The 18,273-nt window shown below is 44.2% G+C and overlaps 1 protein-coding gene across 14 annotated transcripts in view; it reads right to left on the bottom strand.

Annotated features, from left to right (window-relative positions):
- CACNA1C (calcium voltage-gated channel subunit alpha1 C) overlaps nucleotides 1–18,273 on the bottom strand; it is a 429,198-nt gene that overhangs the window by 120,555 nt on the left and 290,370 nt on the right. For all 14 annotated transcript variants that reach the window (XM_063395089.1, XM_063395096.1, XM_063395092.1 and 11 more), the window contains one exon: nucleotides 13,182–13,354. In XM_063395089.1, coding sequence (XP_063251159.1) covers nucleotides 13,182–13,354 — 173 coding nt within the window. The remainder of the gene's footprint in view (nucleotides 1–13,181; nucleotides 13,355–18,273) is intronic.

Below are 18,273 nucleotides of genomic sequence, written 5' to 3'. Positions count from 1 at the left end.
CCCCGTGTCCAGGCTTTCCCCCATTCCTGTGCAGTTCCCCTGCCAGGGGGGCTGTGACCCTGCTCCCCCCTTGCCAGCCTCTCTGAGAGGAGCAGATCAAGCACATCTCAACAAGTGCTCAGCACCACAGCCATTACTGATGCTAATGCCTCCCGAGGGGGCTCTGCACAACTGCAGATCAAGCCTGGAGAGCAAAGGAGCCCTGTGAATTCTCCAGCTGGGATTTAAGATTTCTTTTCCCATCAAGCACGACAAGAATAAATTGCAATACCCAGGCTGCTTCCTTTAGCAGTATGTGCATCAAGTGAATGACTTTGTCTCCAGTAAAACCCTGCTTCCCCTGGTGCTTTTCATGCCCATCATTTCATGAATGAGTCTATGGGCAGCTGTCAGAATTTCAATTGACTCGTTTTTTTTTTTTCATGGAGAGCTCTCATTTTAATTAATATGTGAATATTGCCTAGCTTTCCTCTTCTGCCTGTTTGGAAAATGCTGCACTCATTCATCTTATTCATTAATTTAAATAAGATACAGCTTTCATTCTGCTCCATGCATGCAGTGCCTTGGGAACAATCAGTGGCTGTGTTCTTAAATGCAAGCAGCATCCAGAAGATAAACTGCAGAGGTAAGGCATTGGCTTTCCATGGACGTCCTGATTTTGTCAGGAAAATATAGTGGATATGACTGGGGAATTCTTGAGTGTTTTCTGCTTTGAAAAGGAGCTCCCTGACAGAAAAGCTTCTACAGGAGAAGAAGAAAGGGAACTTGAACTGTGTGCAGGATCTTGGTGGTTGCGTGCCTCCCAAACCCAGACAACGTGTCAGTAAATCCAGCACAGTAAAAAATACCCAGAAAATTGTGAAAGCAGTTGGAAGAGTATTTTCTGAGGGCTCAGAGAACAAGGCTCACCATGGACAGCATTGCAAACTCTATTACATTGAACACATGTAACACAGACACTGAATAACCCAATTTTGGATTATGCACAGAGGAATGCAGTCGTGAGGAGAACGAGCTGGATTCACACCCTCACTGGAGGTCAGAGCACAAGGACAGAGATAACGAGCCAGGAAGCAATGGCCATTTGCATCCCCCCCAGTTAAACAGAGAAGGCTTTTGGTAAAAACACCTTTCCATCCCTGACAGGCACCAGGGACACTGTGCAGTGACAGGAGCTGTGGGGACAGCCAGCCCAGGCTGAGGCAGGGCAACCCTGATTTGCTGAATGGAGCAGCACAAAGCAGAGCACTGCCAACACTGAGAGGGAGCCCTGCATCATCAAATGCTCCATTCATAGACAGGATATCTGTTTTTCTATACAAATTGCACAGTGCATGGTTTATTTATACTGTTTAAACTTGTCCTTCTGCCCTTCCAGAGGGTCACCATATGTCCATACACCTGTTGAGGTATTATAGCTATGGACTACATAAATTTATACCTTACAGAGGGGGCACAGCAGAGAGAGTGAAATGTATTAATTGTGCAGGCCTGTGATTAACAGATATCTCATTACTACACACAGATTACTCCACACCTATGAATGCATTACCTTGCTACTAATTCCTGGGATTTATTTTACTGTAACAAACCCCTCAGCTGGATTGAAAAGCTGCCATTTCCCCTCTTTTTATAGCAATATTGACGGTAATGCGCTGCATTCCATAAATATTTGTTCATTCCAGCCAGTGAGTGGAATGCACATTGCACAGAGGACCAAGTGACAGGCACAGTCAGACTGCTGGCCCTGCCAAGTGACAGCCCTTGCCAGTGTCACACATGTTCTGCTCTGGATTTGAAAGGAAGAACTTAAAACCTCTTCACATTTCCTGCCTGGAGGACAAAGCTTTCCTTTGCATAACCTGTGGTAAATATTTCGTAAGCACAGGGGCTGGGGCTCACCCAAAAGCAGACTTTGCAGAAGGACTCTAACTCTCCTGAAAAGGGCAGGAGGGGCAGTGTCCCTGGATAACTTCTGCTGCTGCTGAGCAAACACCTGAGCCTGCTCTAGGAGCCCATTCCAGGCACAGAATCTGCCTGCAAGGGCAATGCAAGAAACTCTCACAGCCCCTGTGGCTGAAGGACAGATGGGCTGGGTCACGGGGTGACAGAGATGCCACCACAACACACTTGAAAGATGTCTGTCTGCTGAAGCTGGGTCCTCCTGCGACCTCCTGAGCTGATTTTCTTGTCTGATAAATGACTTGCATCCTTTGCCTTGCTAGGAGCAGCAGCTAAGGTGCCAAAGTGCAGGGCATTGATTTGCCAGGACATGGTTTATGGTGGCTCCTGTGCCAGTACAATATTTTTTAGCAACCTGCCTGGTTCCCCACAGAATTCTGAAGCAGCTCAAGGCTGGACAGACAAAATAAAGGAAAGGCAAAACTACTGAGGATGTGACTCTTTCAACAGCATTTTGCAAACCAATCCCAACAGCACATTTGTAAGAGTTCTACAAGTCTTCTCTCTCATTCCTCATGAGTTTTAGCAGAGGAACTTAGGACAGGCAGCAGTGCCATCAGATGCTCCTGAAACAACCCCACAGAATTCTGTGTGGGCACAAAAAGCAGGACCATCCCACCAGAAAATCAGAGGGATTCCATTATTGCAGGCACTTAGAAATGGGGGTGTGAGAGCTGCAAAAGCTGCAGATAATGTGTTGGGAAGTGATACAAACATTGATCATGAACAGAATAACTCACAACAAAGGAAGGGCTCTTGATACAGTAAAAACAGCTAAAATTCCCTCTGCTTTTCGTGTCTCTAATAATCATGAAGTTATTCATGTTTTCCCTGGCAGTGTTATGAATGAAAACAGACAGGACACAGGTTTTCAGCACAAATGTGGGTTTGAGGCAGCCCATGTGCAGCTCCTGTGCATGGGGAGTTCTGCATGAGCCCACCCACCCCAACACAGCCCTGCAGGGTGGACTGGGGGCTCTCACCAGGATCCCACCCCAGCAGCAGCAGAGCTTTGCTCCTCAGGGCATCCATCCTCCCTGCAGAGCCTGGGACAGGCAAACGAAACCACAGGAGCTCCTCCCAAGCTGATGTGCTGAGGTCACCAGAAACTCTGCAGGGAGTCCAAGTGTCTGATTTACACCTGGACTGCTGAGCTGCAAAGGCACTGAGACGCAGCCCTGGCTGCTCTGTGACATTCTTGCCTGTCAAAAGCCATTTCAAGGTGGGTGATGCCTGAGAGCTTGGTGAGTGGCCTAGAATTTGTGATCCAGAGCACAAAAGAGGATAGCTTGGGACAGCAGGGACTGCTTAGGTGGTGCAGTGGGTGGGAAATCATGCCCTGGTAGCTTACAATGGACATTTTCCTCAGAGGAAGCTTGCACACCCCTGCAACCAGGGGCCTCAGGCAGGAATTGTGCCAATGAGAAGGTGTATCTTCTCTGGTTTGGGAAAAGGAAACTATTCTCCAGGAGGCTGGCTCTTGTTGGCAGAAAAATCAAACAAAAAACCCAACCAACCAAACAAAAAAACTCCACAAAAACAAAAACAACCAAAAAAAAACCCCGAAAAAAACAACCAACCAACCAACCACCCCAAAAAAACCACCAAAAAACCAAACAAACCCAAGAGAAGTGAATGTGAGGGAAAAACTGGGCTGCATTATTTCAAAGGACAAGCAGAGAAACTGGGTAGTGACTGGAACATAGACAAAGAGATGGCAGAAAAGAAAAAGTGACTGAGATTTTTCATCTGAAATACCCCTCTGCACGCTGGAAGAGAAGTGTGTGCTCCCTGCACTTGGGAAAACTCAGTTTAGGGGTTGTGTTTAAAATATTTTAGCATTAATCCTACAAAGAAAAGACAGCAGCAAGGCCCTGTCCATCTGAACTGACAGTGTCTGCCTGAGATGAGTTGTCAGCAAGTGGAGACATTTTCTAATAGCAGGATTCATGTGGGAAGTGTGAGAAGGCTCGTGGCTGATGCTTTCCTTGACAGAAACAATCCAGCAATTCAGTTCACTGCTCAGCAGCACACACATGAGAGCTGGGTCTCTGCAGAGCCAGGGCTCTGTGACAGCACCAGCCCCTTGGAGGGGCTGAACAGATCCAATTCAGCCTCCTGACCCGAAATGGAGCTCACCTCTCCTCCTCCCAAATGGGCATAAAGCTCTGCTTTGAACCCCTGCTCTGTTGCATTTCTCCTGTGCCTAGTAAATGAAATGCTTGTGATTTTGTGTGCTGCTCCTGCATGTGGGGTTCTTTCAGACTCTTTTCCTGTCTGACACTAGACACTATTATCACAGTATCATATGAGTCAGAAGCATGAGACGTGCTAGCTGGGCAGGCTGTGTATCACTGTGCAGCCAGGAGAAAAGCAAAAACTGAACTTAAAGAGCCTTGCCCCTAAAGTCAGCTTGTCAAACATATCATTAAAGCTTTTCTACCTCTTGAGCAAGGCATTGAGAAGAGGCTAATTACTCTAAGCCAAAGAAATAGGCATTTTATAGTGGCCTTGAAATAATAGACTCCTGGTCTGCAAATACTTGAGCGTGCAGGAGAGTGAGGGACTGATAACAACAGCTTGAGTTAAGCTTGGTGTGGGCAGGTGTTATGCAAGCTTCCCTCACACAGCTGTGTTAAAACAAGGCATTTGTGACCTGGCACAGCCCAGTTGTTCTGCTCCTGGTTCTTCAAACAGCCACGGAACACACTTCCATTCTGATCTGCACATCTGCATCCTTGTTCTGATGCTTAACCCTCCTGCTGCTTCAGACTGGGGATTTTAATGTACCTGCTAACATCCTTACCCCCATCCTCGGGTTCCCTGCAAGTCCTTTATGGTTTGAACCTAGAGGGACCTGTGAGTGCAGCCCTTCCTCAAGTGGAGAGGGAGCAGAGGGATGCACCAGCTGGGATTTGTGAACCTGGTAAATGGGACTGGGGACATGAGCACCCCTATGAACACCCGTGGGCACTAAAGCTGAGCCTGAATTCAGCCCTCAGGCTCTGAGAGGCCAATTCTCTGATGTGCTGCTTTGTCTCTCCAGTCCTGCTGGCTGAGGAGCTGCAGTACCAGCAGGCAGTCTCAGTGCCACAGCTATTTTCAGTTCAGGTCCTCAGTTGGAAACGTTTTCCTTCCCCCGCCGCCCCTCCAGGCTCGATGCTGTCTGTGAGATGAGTGGTGTGGAGAGCCTGCATTCCTGCCAGGAGCAGGCACAGCAGAGGTTTTTACCCATTAGCAGCTGTACTGAGTGGATGGGGAGCTCCCCAAAAAGCAGAGGGAGCAGGACAGAGTGAGGGTGCTCCTGCTGCTCCCCTGTCACTGCTCCCCAGCACTCACTCCAGAAGCTGGCTGATGGAGATGCCTGAATTTAGCCCACCCCCCTCGAATGGGAGGATTTTCCTCATTCCTAGAAACACTTTTCCCTCTTCACCAAATTCTGTCAGGCCTTCTGATGCTCTGTTGGAACAAATTACTGCTGAATTATGGGTTGTTACAGTGGCTACAGCTTTGTCCTGAATAGCAGCAGCTCCTTCTTCTGCTCTCTGTTCAAACAAAGGAAACATTTTCTTCCTCATGCTGTGCTTTGACAGAAAATCAGGCTGGAGTTAAACTGCTTTAACATCTTGTTGGGTTAGGTGGGTTTTACCTGCTACAGCAGTAACTTATCAGCAGAGAAGGAAGGGGAAGGAGGTTTTCAAATGGTGGCTTGCTCTTTGTTTTATGATCAAAGCCTCCTTTGAGACAGAAGGAAAGAAAAGCTGGGAAGTTGTGAAATCTACAGGACAATGAACCTAAAAGCTGCTTTTGCTAAAGGCTGGGTTACTAAATTATATTTCTAACAAAAAGCAGAAAACCAGACCTTTGGATTCACTTAGATGGAGTGAACCATCCATACATTCAGGGGAAACAGAAAACTGTTATTTCTTAAAATGATTAACATGATTACTGTGAACTGCCAGAGAAGGAAAATAGTTCAAACCCACCCTAATCAAACTTGGAAATGCCTTATGTGGTGCAATCCAGGGTCAAAATTGTGCTCTTTCTGCTTCAGAGGATAGAAAATGGTATGAGAGCCTGTGCCACTGGCAGGGGGGGTGGGTGATCCTGAGAACATAATTTAGCTTTCCTCTTCTTTTTTTTTAATTGGACAGAAGAGTCCAGAACAAGATTTCACCCCTCTCCAAATATCACCCTGCACACACATATTTCAAGAATCAATGTTGTAGCTGAAGCATTTTAAAGCACAATTTAAACCCCCAAGTTTTAAATTTCACTTTGTTGAGAAGACAAACTTTTTTCCCAAATATTTCCTCTTGGAAAGGGAGAAATACAAACCAATCAAGGATAAGGATCTACTGCTTCCTTGTTTTTTCACTCACAATAAAAAAAAGAAAGTAATATATGAAGAGAATCATGAAAATCCACCCTCAGTTTTGATTTTATTCCAATTGGAAAAAGTCAAATCACAGTTTTGTTGACATTGATGGAAAGGTGGAAGAAGAATCTCCCTAAATGATTTGTTGTTGTTGTTGAGCTGCACAGAAATTATACAATGAAAGTGATGCTTGGAAATGGCAGCTTTATTTTCACCCACATAATTGAAGATCATTGCCCTGTGTACCCTGCTACCATTACTATAAATAGTAGTCACTATAAAGCTTCAGGGTCACTATAAAGCTTCAGAATTTTTTTTTGTTTGGTTGTTTTTTTTGTTTGTTTGTTTGTTTGTCTGTCTGTCTGTCTTTTTGGTTTTTGGGGTTTTTTGGGTTTTTTGGGGTTTTTTTTGGGGTTTTTTGGGGTTTTTTGGGGTGTTTTGGGGTTTTTTGGGGGTTTTTTTGTGGTTGTTGAGTTTTGTTTTTTGTTTGGTTTGCTTTTGTGGGTTTTGTTTTGTTTTGTTTTGTTTTTTGTTTTGTTTTGTTTTTGTGAGGGTTTTTTGGGGTGGGGTGTGTGTTTTTTTGTTGTTTTCTTTTCTTTCCCCCTTCTGATACGTACAGCTTTTCCTTTTTAGGATATCAGACTTTACCTGGATGTGATCACACATTTATTTCAGTACAGTTATGGAAACCACATGCCTGTAATGGCAGTGGGTCGAATTCATGCCAGGATCAGCTGCATTTTAGCCCCATTTTAGTGGGATGATGCTGGGCAAACAGCACCCAGAGGACTGCAGGTGATTGCAGAGCCCAGACAGCTCAATCTCCCTTTGGTGGGTGCCAGGTACCCAATACTGAAGTCCTGTGAGCCCTGAGAAGCCTCCAAGACCTCACCCTGGGCAACCTTTCCAAGTGCTGACAGCAGCAAGTTTTACTGCTGACCTTGGATGAAACCCACTGGGGCCCAAGTCCTTACCCAGGCAAAATCCCTGAGAATTTCAGAACAATTTCTGCCCAAGGACTGTAGGAGTGATTCAGCCTAATGTGAGAACTAATGTCCTAGAAGAATCCTAATTATAGGCTCAAGCTCGACATCTGTAGCACAAACCCAGGCTGAATCCTGCAACCTGAGCTTCTCTGTGAAGAGCCACACTACAGAAACAAAGCTGACTTATCATTTACAAAGGCCTTTTATTAGGTGTCCTCAAACTCTGGCACTTATTTTAAGAGCAGCTTTGTATTATGAGCTGCTTCAAAAGTTGACAAGGTAGGAAAATGCCACTGGGACTATTTTCTGCTGTTTTCTACACAGCTGGGAGCTGCTGTCACTCCTGTCCAAGCCAACCACGTGCTGGAACCTCTGCACATTAATACATGGGTGTTTCTCCCTAGAACAAACTGTGGCACAGTGTACACCACAAAGCTCCTCTGCTGTCCCTCTGTGTCCAGGTGAAAGAAAACAGATTTATCCCAGTTACTAAACTTGTGAAGTACCCCTAGGTGCCCCTGTGAAATGCCTACAAATTGTTGGCACTGCAGCTGATCTCTTCTGGGTTACAGATGATTATTTTCCACATCAGTGGACAATGATAAAAGGGGAAGAGATTGGGCTTTCTTCCTCTCTAGATGAGGTGTTGACAGATAATAAATCATTTTACAAGACTGGAATTGATTTCCTTGTATTTAAATATGGAAAGCAAAATGCAACCACGTTCTGTGATGCCTTTCTCAAGCCATCAGCTGGTATTGGAGGAAGTAAATGAATAAAGGCTTCATTTTCCAGCCTGTGCCTCTCAGAGCTTTTGTTAAGATGATCTGGAGTTCCATGCAAGCCCCTTGTGGGTTATTTTAAATTGCTTTTTGACAATATCTGCACCTGCCTGTCGAGGGGTGGTTGTCCATGTCCTTCCATGTGTATGTAAAACACATGAGGATGAAACTAGAATAACACAGGATAACCAATTTGCTCTCGACAGACAGGTTCAAGTATGCTCTGCTAAACAGAAATTAGCTCAGAACAGCATCTTTTTGCTGATACAGTAGGAAGACAGGGGGTTTAAGGCAGTGAGGGTCAACACTGGATGTAAAATAGATAATAAAATCTTTTAATCTCTTTATCTAAAATAGATAATAAAATCTTTTAATTATCCACTCCCTCATTTTCCCCTCTGCATCTTCCATGTTAATTCCCCAGCTGTGCACTTGCCCACTAAATTTCATTGCAGAAGATGGACCAAGAGTGTTTTAGGCCACCCTGACATTTCAGCTTGGAACCCAGCCTTTGAAAATCCTTCCTAGCCCAGACATTATCCCAGACACCATGATATTTTATTTCAGGCTGACAGTAACAAGCCACTTGCTTGTCAGTACATCAAACACTTTGATTTGGAGGCTACACAACAAATTCCCAACCTTCTATTGGAGGTCTTGGGAATAAAGCCCAGCTTGGGTTGAAATTACTGCGGCTTCTACTGAACTTTCCAGAGTTCTACAGCTCTTCCCTTCTCCTGTTTAAACACTACCAACTCTCCTGTTCTTATTTATGGCCTGATGTGCAGAAGCACAAAGGGTTTCCATGAAAGCTACAGATTTTCCAAAAGCTGTAATGCTCTCGAAGGTACCAATCTCTTCTGAAATTTTGTTTTTTCTGCTGAAAACTTCTCCCCTGTCTCAAAGTAATTTTTTTCCAGGGAAGACTCTCATAAACGAGTGATTAAATGTAGTCTACCTCCTAGCTGTGGTGATGTTAAAAGTAACAGTGGTTGAAAGAGTGAGACAAAACCTGTAGTCCATCAAAAAGTTAGGTTGTCATTGATTCCTTAGAGGCAGTGAACTCAGATGTCAGTGAACATTTCCAAAAATCACTAAGGCACTACAGCAATGCTCTGAAGGTGAAGATTGAAGGGTATTTCTTTTTAAACTGCTTAATTTTTTAATATATATTTAAAAACCTGTCTGTAGGTCTGTGCTTTTTGTCTTCAATTGTGCACTATTCCCACTTCAACGGGGGCATAAATCTGCATGTGCAGACACACACCTTCCATTATTTAACATTCCATCTGAAATAGGAAATGATTTTGATAGGCAACACACTGATCTGTACTGGGTTTTTTTTCTGCTGTGCTACATGAAAACTTAATTATCTGCAGCCATCAGTTCCATTACAATGGGGCCTTGAAGAATGATCAGACTTTTAATTTTAGTAGGGTAAGCTTACTTGCAAATCAGTTCTTGAATTTACAATACTAAGTTGGATACGAGTTAACATGAAAGATTCATTGTCTTGAATCATGGAGTGCCTTTACAAAGCAGTGGCTTTTTTAATTTTAGGGACTTTGTTGACATCAGGGAGGTGATACTCTCACTGCACATGGTGGCACCAAATAGAACTGAAACAGAAGGAAACAGGGGGAGGGCAAAATCTGAGCACTCAGAAACATCAAATTACTTCTCCCTGCCCATTCATAGATTATTTGTGACCCCACTGCAGTCTGTGGGAGTTTTGCCAATTAATTTCAATAGGAGGAGAATCTGGGTTGGGTTGAGGTTTCCTGCTTCTGCCCACAGCAGCAGATGCATTCCAGACCACTCTCAGGAAGGGAGAACAGAAGTGCAAATTCCCAGTAACTGTGGCAACAGGAGGGACAGTTTTCTTTGCTGTTGTGTAATTTTGAATTCAGAAGCTGTTCTGTGACACGACGTGTTTCTCCCCTCTGTCAAATTAATGCTTTCTTCCCGTGTGGAAGGCACGTCAGGGAAAGAGCACAGAACAAAACCATCAACACAAACAGCCCCCAGAAGCCTTTCCACATTTCCCACCTCACATCTGTCACAATGGCAAATCCGTGTTTGCAAACAACGTGGAAAAACTGCCTTAAATGTGGTACTTCCCCAAAAGACAGAGAATTAACTCAGCCTGCTCTGTGAACATCTCTCAATCCATGGATGAGCTCCCTCAGCAAATGCCAAGACCTCTGCTGTGGAGAGAAGAGCTAAAGACTGCACAGGTTGTCCAACTCTGGTTGCACTCATCCTCCTTTTTTACCCTTTCCTTCCCTAAGATCCTCTCTGTTGTATCCTTGGACTTAATAACTTCATTAAGGGCTGCAAACAGGCTTTGGGCAAGGTTTGAGAGCCTCAGGAAAGCAGCAGCATACACAAAATATGGCCAGTGATGCCCAAGGACTGTCCCAGGCAGTCAAACAGAGAGGGGAGTTTCTCTTCCCTTCCACTTTGTGTCCTCTGTTTTGCAGGAGGCAGTGCCTGTGCTGACAAGTGGGCAGCACTCTCTAGGAAGTTAAAAGACAGCAAAATCTGCCTGTGTAGGTGCCAAGGACAGAGAAGAGACTGGAAACATATGTTCTCTGTGTTTGGGATGACTCCTTTTAGGTAAACGACCTGGGTCAGAGCCCAGGTGGTGCAAACTGCTGAGCCTCAGAACTTATATTAGCTGAGTCTCTAGATTAATAAGGATTTTTAATTTGAACTTCTGAACTATTCTGATACTCTTTATAAAAAACAAAACAAAACTCCAAGCCCCCAAACAACCTCCAAGGGAAAGCCAAAGAAGCCCAAACTGACAGGACTTCTTTAAGTTTGGGTGTGATCAGTGCCAGAGGCAGGAGGAGATTCTGTCCCCTGAGCATCAGAACACCACTGCTGCCAGGGCCACACCTGAGGTTTGCTGAGCTAACACAGCAGCTCAGGGAGGTCTGAGCTGCCCTGGGCACTTCAGTGATTGCCTTTTGAAATTCTCAGGGCTGACACCTCAGAAATCAACATTAATTAGTCACTGAACAAAGTGTGCTTGAAAGGGCACACGGAGCTCAGGGTACTGCACCAGAACCAGAAAGGGATGAGCTTTGAAGAGCACTGGAACAAAAGACACTGGAGGTGCACAGGAGGCAGCACAAGGAAACAAGGAAGACATTGGAGCCTTGGGGATGTAAGCTTGGACTGGGAGTAGGTGGGATTCAAATGTCTTGGAACACTCAAGCCAAAGGGATTCATTCACATTACAACTGTGCCATCTGTCCTTCACTTGTTTCCTAGATGGGTTTTTGGAGAGAAATAATACCATGCTTCTCCTTCCATTTAACCCTACTGGTGATGGACTCCTGGCACGAATGCCAAAACATTCAACCCAGGAGATAACACACCAAAAATAAACCTCACCCTACACAAAGTGCCCTGCCCTGTCACTTACTCACAGCACATTTCTGTGGTGTTATCTGAAGCTGAAACCATTACTCTCAGTTCTTCTGACTCAGATGTGAGAGGACTAATTTTGATAAATCACCTCTTACAAAACTCACCTTATCAAATTGACCAGGAAGAACTGAGAACAAGCTGGAGATGCTTCACCTTTCAGTTCTTAATCACCACCCACAAAAGGAGCTTGTTAGCTCAAATACGGATTGACCACATTCAACAACACATGCAGTGAATCCTCATCTGATCTATTCATGTATCGTATGCCACAGAGCAGCAAATTTTGGCCATGATTAATAAATTAATTTCTGAATGACTGCTGAGGTTAAATTGTGAAACTAAACTACATGAGCTATGAAAAAACCAACATAAAAATCAAAATAACCTGATTTGGGAAAAGTCTGAGCAAGTCACCACAGTGATTTGGCTCCTTCAAGTCCAGATACCTAAGTATGGTGGGTAAAACCTGATATTAATAACCCAAATTTTTTTTCTAAAAGAACTTCATTATTTTGGCAGCAATAGTGGTTGCTGATATCCTAAAGGTCATGAACATCTATTAAAAATCTCACTGAAGAAAGAAAGGCACAACTCTCCCATAGGAATATATATATATATATATATTCCTGTTACTGGAATAGATGTTTGTGATGGGATCATCCCATAGATTTTGATTGTTTGGCGAGAAGGATGATACCTAGGGACATATTTTATATTCTCTTCCAAAATCAAAGAAAGAAAATGCACATTCCCATGATGGAAGCCACGAGCAGAGGCACTGTCCACTGGCTGAGTAAAGGTTCCAAGTCTGACATTTCCCAAGTGCATTCCCAAGTTTTCCCTTTCACAACCAGCAATGACATCTGCTAAATGCTGCTGAAGGGTCACACAGCCCGCGGTGGCTAAAGAGGAGGTGGCACAAGAGTCAATGCAGGTAATGGAATTTTGGGAAGCACTGCTTGCTTCCAACCCCTCCTTCTTGAGGGTTTCTAATAGGAGATTGTTGGTGAATTTTCACTTTGTACAAACACCTTGTCAGCTCTAGAAAAGAAGAGTAAGAAATAACACCCTTAGAAGAAATGTCTGAGGGCTCAGTCAGCCTGGCAAAAGCAAACACAAATCCACTGATCCCAGTGGAGTCACAGATGGCCCACACAGGGCACAGCAGAGCTGAGCTGGCCCTCCTCCCTCACTGTAGCACTGCTCTCCCTAAGAAACCTTTGTTTTCCAAGGAATCCACCACTGCAAAGAGACTGCAACAATGAGCTCCAATTAAATAAATGAATAGAACAGGTGTAAAATACACCTGTACTTTAAAACTTTTCACTGTAGTGGACTTTACCAGCAAGTATTGACCTTTTATCTGTTTAATATCAGGATCTAATGCCCCTATCACAGACTAAACACACTGACCTGCACAATATCAATGACTGTACTGGGTATTTCTGCTTCCCTTGGTTTCTACAAGCATTCAATTGGAAACAAGCATAAGCATAGTGCAAGTCTCAGGAAGAACTTGTTCCACCTCAGCACCACAGCAGATGGGCACAGGCTTTACTGCTAAAAACACAAAGAGAGACAGAAAGGAGAGAGAGAAAAAGAAAGAGAAAGTGAGGGAAGAAAGTTGCTTACTGTTTCGAGGCTTCTCCTCGTCCATGCCTTCATCCTCATTTTCTGGATCGATGTCTTCTGCTTGAGTTATCCAGTCCAGGTACCCCTTCAGATCCTCCTCCAGCTGCTGCTTCTCCCGTAGCTTCTGGAAATCCCCTCGAGCCTTGGCCTTTTCCCTTTCTTTGGAAAACTCCCTAGCAAGAGGGAGGGAGGGACAGGGCACGGGAGGGAAGGAGGGAGAGATGGAAGAAGAACAATGGGTTAGATTGGTTTCCTCAGCCTGTGCAGCACACCCAGCTGGCTCTGTTCTCCCAGCACACGTGTGGAGCATCCCTGCTGCACACACACGTGTGGGACAGCTGGATTTTCCACATTTCTATCAATACTTAGGAAAAACTGAGACCTTTTTCCAAACTTCCCTTCTCAGCATTTGATTGACAATCCAAATAAAACACGTATGTAACACTGATGTACAATTTTATGTACAATACCAGACATTTTCTAAGATTCTGTAAACACCTGATTTTCTCCAACAGTTATCTACAAGTGTCTGTATGAATAATGGATAATGATGAACTGTTTGACAATAATCTGACATCTGGAGAGTGAGATGGTGGCTCTAATTTCTAGCCAGGTTTCAATCTGTGTTTAGGATTTTATTCGTAATCACAACCAAATTGGGATAGTTTAAGTGTAATTAATGGTACTCACAACCCTTTATGCATTTAATTATGGACCATTTCACCCACACTACTGGAAGATACATTTAAAAACTCAGACCTCAAAGTTTTACTGAAGACTTTCAGCATTTGAGGCTGTTATTTGACATGAAATTTATTTTTCAAATCTCACATTGGGTGTACAAATGTGATAAATTATGGGTAGACAAAGCTAATAGATTCTGCCAGAAAGTGAGCAGGGTAAAACATTTGATGATAGTTTTATAAAAGAACACTGTTGGGAATATAGACTTAAAACAGGGGGTAAAACCAAGAATTTCCTGTTGCTTAGTTGTGATCCTGGGTTCTGGCTTTGCCTTCTTGTTGGCTGTGGAGCTGTTTCTTCTCCTCTTTCAGACACACCTATACAGCAATAATCTTCTTTCAAGAAATGCTGACCTCCCTTATTTAGAGGCACGTGTGGTTCTAAACCAGATTTTAATGCTTGTATTTTCAAAAGTAAGCTTAATGATTGTGAAAATTGCTGGGCCCAGAGTACTGAGCAGATCACTACACAGCAGATAACACAGGCCACTCTTTCTGGAAAAGAGAGGTAAAACCATTCTCCCCAGGGCATTATCCATCACTGTTGCTGAAGACTGTCAGCAATGAAAGGATTTAATAAAATGTTACTCCACTTGGCGTTTGTCTTAGGTTTGCTCCTGCAAAAATGAATAGATCTAGCACTGATTTTGGTGGCATGATATTAGGATAATGAAAATCCAAAGCCAAAATGTCAGTTTGTGGGTGCCATGTGACTGAGGTGGAGGTGGGTTTCTAACAGGGATGGTGAGGCACTTTCCTCCTGTCTGGTGCAAAACCTGCTGCAAGACTTCCATGGACCTCACAGGTTTTGGATCAGGTTTTCAGAGTGTGAGCTGTGACCAAACCAGCAATGCAGCAGGATCAGAGCAGGATGATCCCTTAATTTTGAGCCAAAAATGGGACACTGTACGCCAGTGCCATCTGCAGCCCTGCCACGCTGCTGAGGGCTCAGGTCCTCCCAGGGGACTGTGATAACAGAGGTGGAAATGAGGAGGAGAACCACTGGCTTCTCTGGCCTGAAGTTCACACTCAGCTCTGGGTCCAAACTCAGCCTCAAGGCAGGGAAAAAATGAAAAATGGAATTTTCTTATGCTGGGAGTGATATTTTACTGTTTACAATGTAAAAGAAACAAATAACCCCAACAGCACTAATAAAACCTGTACAAAGATTGTTAGGAAATCATCCATCAATGGTGGTTATATTTTCTGCTTCAGTGACACCTTTCCCCTGGGTCTGCTACAGTGCCGTATCCAAATTAATGAACTAACTCTCAAAAAATAATCACTGAATTAATCTATGTATTATTAAGCCTGTTTGTTAAATCAAATCCCAATATTTCAAATTTTAGCTCATGAAGTATTATTTTAGAATCTAAATGAATGGGCCCAATTTTGAGATGGGCTGAGCCCAGAGTTTTCTAGCACAGTGCAAAATACTGTGTAAATCACCTGCAGCTCCATGTCTCCTCCCTTGGCACAGCACTTGGTACAGATGCTTCTCCAAAGGAGACAACTGGTTTAAACTGTCTTAATTTCTATGCTCTACTAACACTGAGCCATTGAGAACAGACTTTTTTTTTTGCAATTCAAACCACCTCCCAGGTGGAAAGGCAGCCTGTTCCTCAAAACAGGCTGCATGACCAGGGTAAGGTCAGCACAGAACCAGCAAGCAACCTGACTCTTTTAATTGAGCCCAAAACATCAGTGTAAGAGTGGGTTAATCTGGTTGTTTTTACCACAATTCAGCTTGCTTCACTTTGGTTTGCTTCTCCCAGGGAATGCCTGCCAGTGGGAATGCCAAAGGGCAGGGTATTGTGGAGAGATGTTTTCTCTGTGTGGGGTTAGAGTGGGTCAAGGTCATAAACACCCAGCTCTGCATCTCGTGCTGCTTCAGAGGAAAATGTCTCTCTCCCGTCTCAATGATGGAATTTAGGTTACTCTTGTTGATTAAGATTTCTCACATTTAGAGATGGGAAGTGAGCAAAACAGCAGAATTTTAACAGCTCAAAACTCTTGCTTACTAATCAAAGTGGAGCACAAGGCTCCAAATCTCATCCACCTTCAGAGATACACCAAGGAATGGGAAGGGTTGGAAGAGCGGTCAGAGGTGTAGGAAAAATACCTGGAAGGTCCCAGACACTGCTCAAGGAGGAGCCACAGCCACAGCCAGCCTCCTGCTCACTCTGACCTCTTTCTGGGCAGTAAAAGCACCAAAAGCAGCCAAGTGTGTTTTGCAGGATCCTCCCAAAGCAGAAATGTCTGTTCCCCTGCCCTCCCTTTGCCTTAGGCTTGTTTGGCCTGTGCCCTGGGATTTGGATCAAAACATAAAGGAAATGTGGCTCTGAGTTCTCAGGTGTGCATGTCTGAGGGCTGAACCCGCACTGCCACTTTTTTCCTCATTAATTAACTGAAACAGATAACACAGGCATGAACATCTCTGACCTCAAGTGACTTCTAATCACTGCTCACAATGCAGCAATGGGGTGGAATTGTTTTGCCTGGGACTGGGGAGGTGTCCTGTGTGATCTGTTCCTTTGGAGTACATGGATTTTACACTGTGCTCAGCCAAGTCAGGAGGAGATTACAGCTCCACAGATAAATACTCTGACATGCCATTTAGCCTGGTATGTGATTAGTAAATTCACCAGGACCATGAATGGGTGACATACCTGAGGGAAAGCAAATTACAAAAGAGCTCTTTCAGCAGAGCAGAATCCAGCATTTCATTTTGCAGGTGCAATCAAGGTGTCTTTGTGAGTACAATTAATTACACTTATGAATTCAGAAGTGATTAAATTCCCCCCCAAGCTAATCTGTCATTTGTGAAGTCTACCTACACGACATGCCTGCTGAAGCTCCTGAAATAGATAAATGGGGAAAAACTCAGAGATGCCCAGAATGGATATTCAAAGATAACCAGGAGTGCTGCTTTCCATCTAGAACAGACAGGTGGATCATCAGCATAGATCAGACTAACAGCAAGAATAAAAGCTGAATGTGCAACGTGCAGACACTGTGTAACTCAGCAGAATTTAGAACTGCTGCAGAAAGTTAATTGTTTAAGAACTGCTTATTTAGACCAAAAAAAATTTGGAACATTTCTCCCACAATTTCTGGTTTTTTTTCATGGATGCAAATTCTTAAGTCTCCTTTTACTTTTTTTCCAGTTAAGGACATTTTTGCAGAAACAGTGCAGCTGTCATAACACTGTGAAGACAGCCAGAGAGAGTGACTCACAGCTTAAACAAGGTGAACTTCAAATTGATTTCAGTTCCCTCTACAGACTTTTCCATCTCCTACCATTCACTGTGGTGGTCTGGCAGCAGTATGGCAGGAGGTGGAAGATTGAGGTCTCAAAACACTTTCTTGAGTTGAAAATGAGAGAGAGAAGAAATTAAATTGTTAATTATGCACGGGTGCAAATCCTAGTGCAGGTAAATTGGATCAGCAGTGCTTCAGTAGTATGCACTCCTCGTGGCTGGGCTCACAGGCACTTTTTATCCAATCAGATGCCATTTAATCTTTACCAACATTTCTGTGTGGATCTGTCTGTCTCTCTGATAGAGCAGATCCCTTTCCCTGGCAGCTCTCACCATCCCCACTGGTGCTGAGCTCCTTACCTGCCGGGCAGTGCCCACCTGCAGGAATGAGGAGGGTGTGTTCCAAACCCTAGCAGAGCATCACTCTCCAGATGTGCAAGCACAGATTATTGCCCAACACTTCCCTGGGGGATTTCTCCACGTTTCCATCTCTGGGTGGAGGTGGAAGCCCTTCTCCTTGCAGCAGCTCTCACAGGGCTCCTCTCCCTCAGTGGAGCCGTGAGGACAGCAGGAATGCCCCCTGCACACCTCCTGTTACCTGTCTCTTTGCCAGATGGCCACAGGTGGATGCTTTTCCCCAGTCCCACTGCTGCCCTTCATCTCTTCTTGGCCCAAGTACCGAGGACTTAATTTCTGTGAGGCATCAACTCCTCTCTCCTGCTCAGAGATTATTTTCCCTCTCTTTTGATCAAAGGGGCTTCAGGGATGCCTACTCAGGCAACAGGTACAGGCCCCTAATCAAACTCATTTAGAGCTCATCACAGGAGGCAGGGTGGTGGAAACAAAATGAGGATGCACTAAAGTCCTCATACCATATTTATCCATTTACACAGAATGTCTGTAGCCCCCAGACGTGCCCAAATATGGAATTAGAAGCCTAATTCTAGAAGATTTTTTTTTTTAATCTTGCAAGGAATGTATGCTGGCTTGATTCCTTTAATTATGTGGCACCCCAGGGGCAGTAAATTTTTTAACTACTGGGGACAATATCCATTGTTTTTAATCAAAGCTGCTAAAATGATGCTTTGA

This window comes from Prinia subflava, chromosome 4 (genome assembly GCF_021018805.1).
Source record: "Prinia subflava isolate CZ2003 ecotype Zambia chromosome 4, Cam_Psub_1.2, whole genome shotgun sequence".
NCBI classification, from domain to species: Eukaryota; Metazoa; Chordata; class Aves; order Passeriformes; family Cisticolidae; genus Prinia; species Prinia subflava.
The sequence above is the reverse complement of the archived record's forward strand: the minus strand, read 5'-3'. Positions and strand labels throughout refer to the sequence as shown.